The sequence below is a fragment of the Urocitellus parryii genome, chromosome 2, assembly GCF_045843805.1.
Source record: "Urocitellus parryii isolate mUroPar1 chromosome 2, mUroPar1.hap1, whole genome shotgun sequence".
Classification (NCBI taxonomy): Eukaryota; Metazoa; Chordata; class Mammalia; order Rodentia; family Sciuridae; genus Urocitellus; species Urocitellus parryii.
In genome coordinates, this window is record NC_135532.1 from 102874295 (window position 1) to 102876229 (window position 1935).

The 1935-nt window shown below is 57.8% G+C and overlaps 1 protein-coding gene across 1 annotated transcript; it reads right to left on the bottom strand.

Annotated features, from left to right (window-relative positions):
• Positions 1-216: 216 nt before the first annotated feature.
• On the bottom strand, positions 217-993 carry LOC113180197 (proline-rich protein 23C-like). Its single transcript, XM_026385028.2, has one exon. It carries the CDS (start codon positions 991-993, stop codon positions 217-219), a length of 777 nt encoding a protein of 258 aa, XP_026240813.1.
• Positions 994-1935: the final 942 nt, after the last annotated feature.

The window sequence follows — 1935 nt, forward strand, 5'->3', positions numbered from 1 at the left end:
ATTTCAAGAAGAACATTTCTTTTTTGGCCAAGGTGATCTTTCTTCTGGACTTTCTATTCGGCCATTGATCCACAATTCTGCAGTGCTGCCTACGTTAAAAAAAAAAAAAAAATCTGTCCATTATCTAACCTTGTAGGCTGTGCAGGGTACACCCGAAGACTTGGGAAGACCCTCACCTGGACCCCAGTAAGGTGGCGAAGGATCCTGGAAGTCAGTTCATTCCTGGAACAGGCGTCTGCAGGCTTTGCTCCGAGGACCTGGAGAACGCTCTGGAAGTGCCTGGGGACTTGAACTTGGACTTGGAGAGGGAGGTAGAGGTTGCAGCGGTGAGCTGGGGAAAGGCCTCAGAAGGTGGAAATCCAGGTCTAAGACGGGGCGAGGCGAGCTTCTTTCCAAATTAAGGGTGGGGGCCAGAGGAGACAGCCTGGATACTCTTCCAGTGGAGGGGAGGAACCCAGCAGCTGAGCCGGCTGGAGGGTCCATCCATGACCCCAGGGACTCAGGATCTGCGTCTTCCTCATAGGCCTCTTCTTGGCTGGCGATCTCTGGGACAGACTCGCAGAAGAATCCCTGCTCCACAACCACGTCCTCCCCGGGGGCGCTCAGGAAGGCGCCCAGTTCCGGGTCATCAGGACAGTCTCCGTGGCCTCCTGGGCGTTGGTCAGTGGCGCCCACGAGGCCCTCAGGGATCAGGATGAGGGTGTGTCCTTGGAGAGACACTTGCAGGACCGAGGTTGGCGCGGGCTCTAGCACCAGGTCGACGTCGTCCAGGGGTACCTGTAAGGCGCAGCCCGCGGCCAGAACCACCACGGAGGTGAGCGCGGTGGCGTCGGCAGCTCCTGCGGAGTCTTGCAGGGTGGGTGCCGCCGGGGGCTCTGCGGGGCCTGCAGGGTCGTCTAATCGGCGGCGCTTGGCAGGGCCGGGTCCTCCAGGCTGTGGTCCCCACCAGGGCGCAGAGCAGGCACTGGGGCTGCGTGGCCGCATGCCCATCATGTTGACGGCGTTGTGGTGGATGCTCCCGTTTCTGGGCAAAGTGATTGCGGGGCGCAGGCGGCGCGGTCCTGCGCGCGGTGACAGGTCCGGAGGATAGGTGAGGTGGGCTGAGCTTTTGGATGGGCCGCAGTCCTGGCTTCTGTGGATCTGCGCCCGCTGCTGGGCTCGGCCTCGCACCTTGGAACCTTAGGCCTTCTTTACACAGACCCGGATGCGCCCTAGACGGCCAATTGTATTGCAAGCGACGCAGCGCAAGCCAAGTCGCAAAGTGTCACGCTAAGCTCCGCCCCCACGGAGCTCCGCCCCAGATGGGAGGCGTCTGCTGGCCAATAGCTTTGGCTGTGATTGGTGGGTCTCTGTGGGGAAATACCTCTATGGGCCCTTAGGGGGCAGAGCAAAAGAGTTGTTCTAGGTCTCGTCTTCCGGTGTCCAGTTCTCGGCTTTCCTCGCGTTTACCTCAGATGCCCAGTGAAGACCTATTAGGGTTCAAGTCTCGCGAGTGGAATGCCAAATCAGCACCCCCAGGTGTAAGATCCGCCTCCACTCAGGCCCCACCCCGGAAGTGCCCTCGTGCTACCCTAGGCCCAATAGTGGTGCGAGTGTTTTCGGGGGACACCCCTAGGTCTCTATTAGCCTCAGTTGTAGATGACCAGTCTCACCTTTCTGGGGTGTTAGGAGGACAGTGAAGCTGGCGTCATTCTGATGATGCGGCTTCTGCATTTTCTGTTTATGGTGGGAGAGTCAGTGCTGTAGTAATTATTATGCTACCACCAGCTGAAGTGGAGTTTATCTACGGTGACCACATTACATATCCGAGGTGCATCTGTTTTTAGTCCAATTTACAGATATGGAAAATGTCATCTGGAAGGATGAATAATTCGTCCAGGAGCCGGGAATTAGCAGAGTTGGGTCTGGCATTTCAAGCCCCACTGAAGATGATAG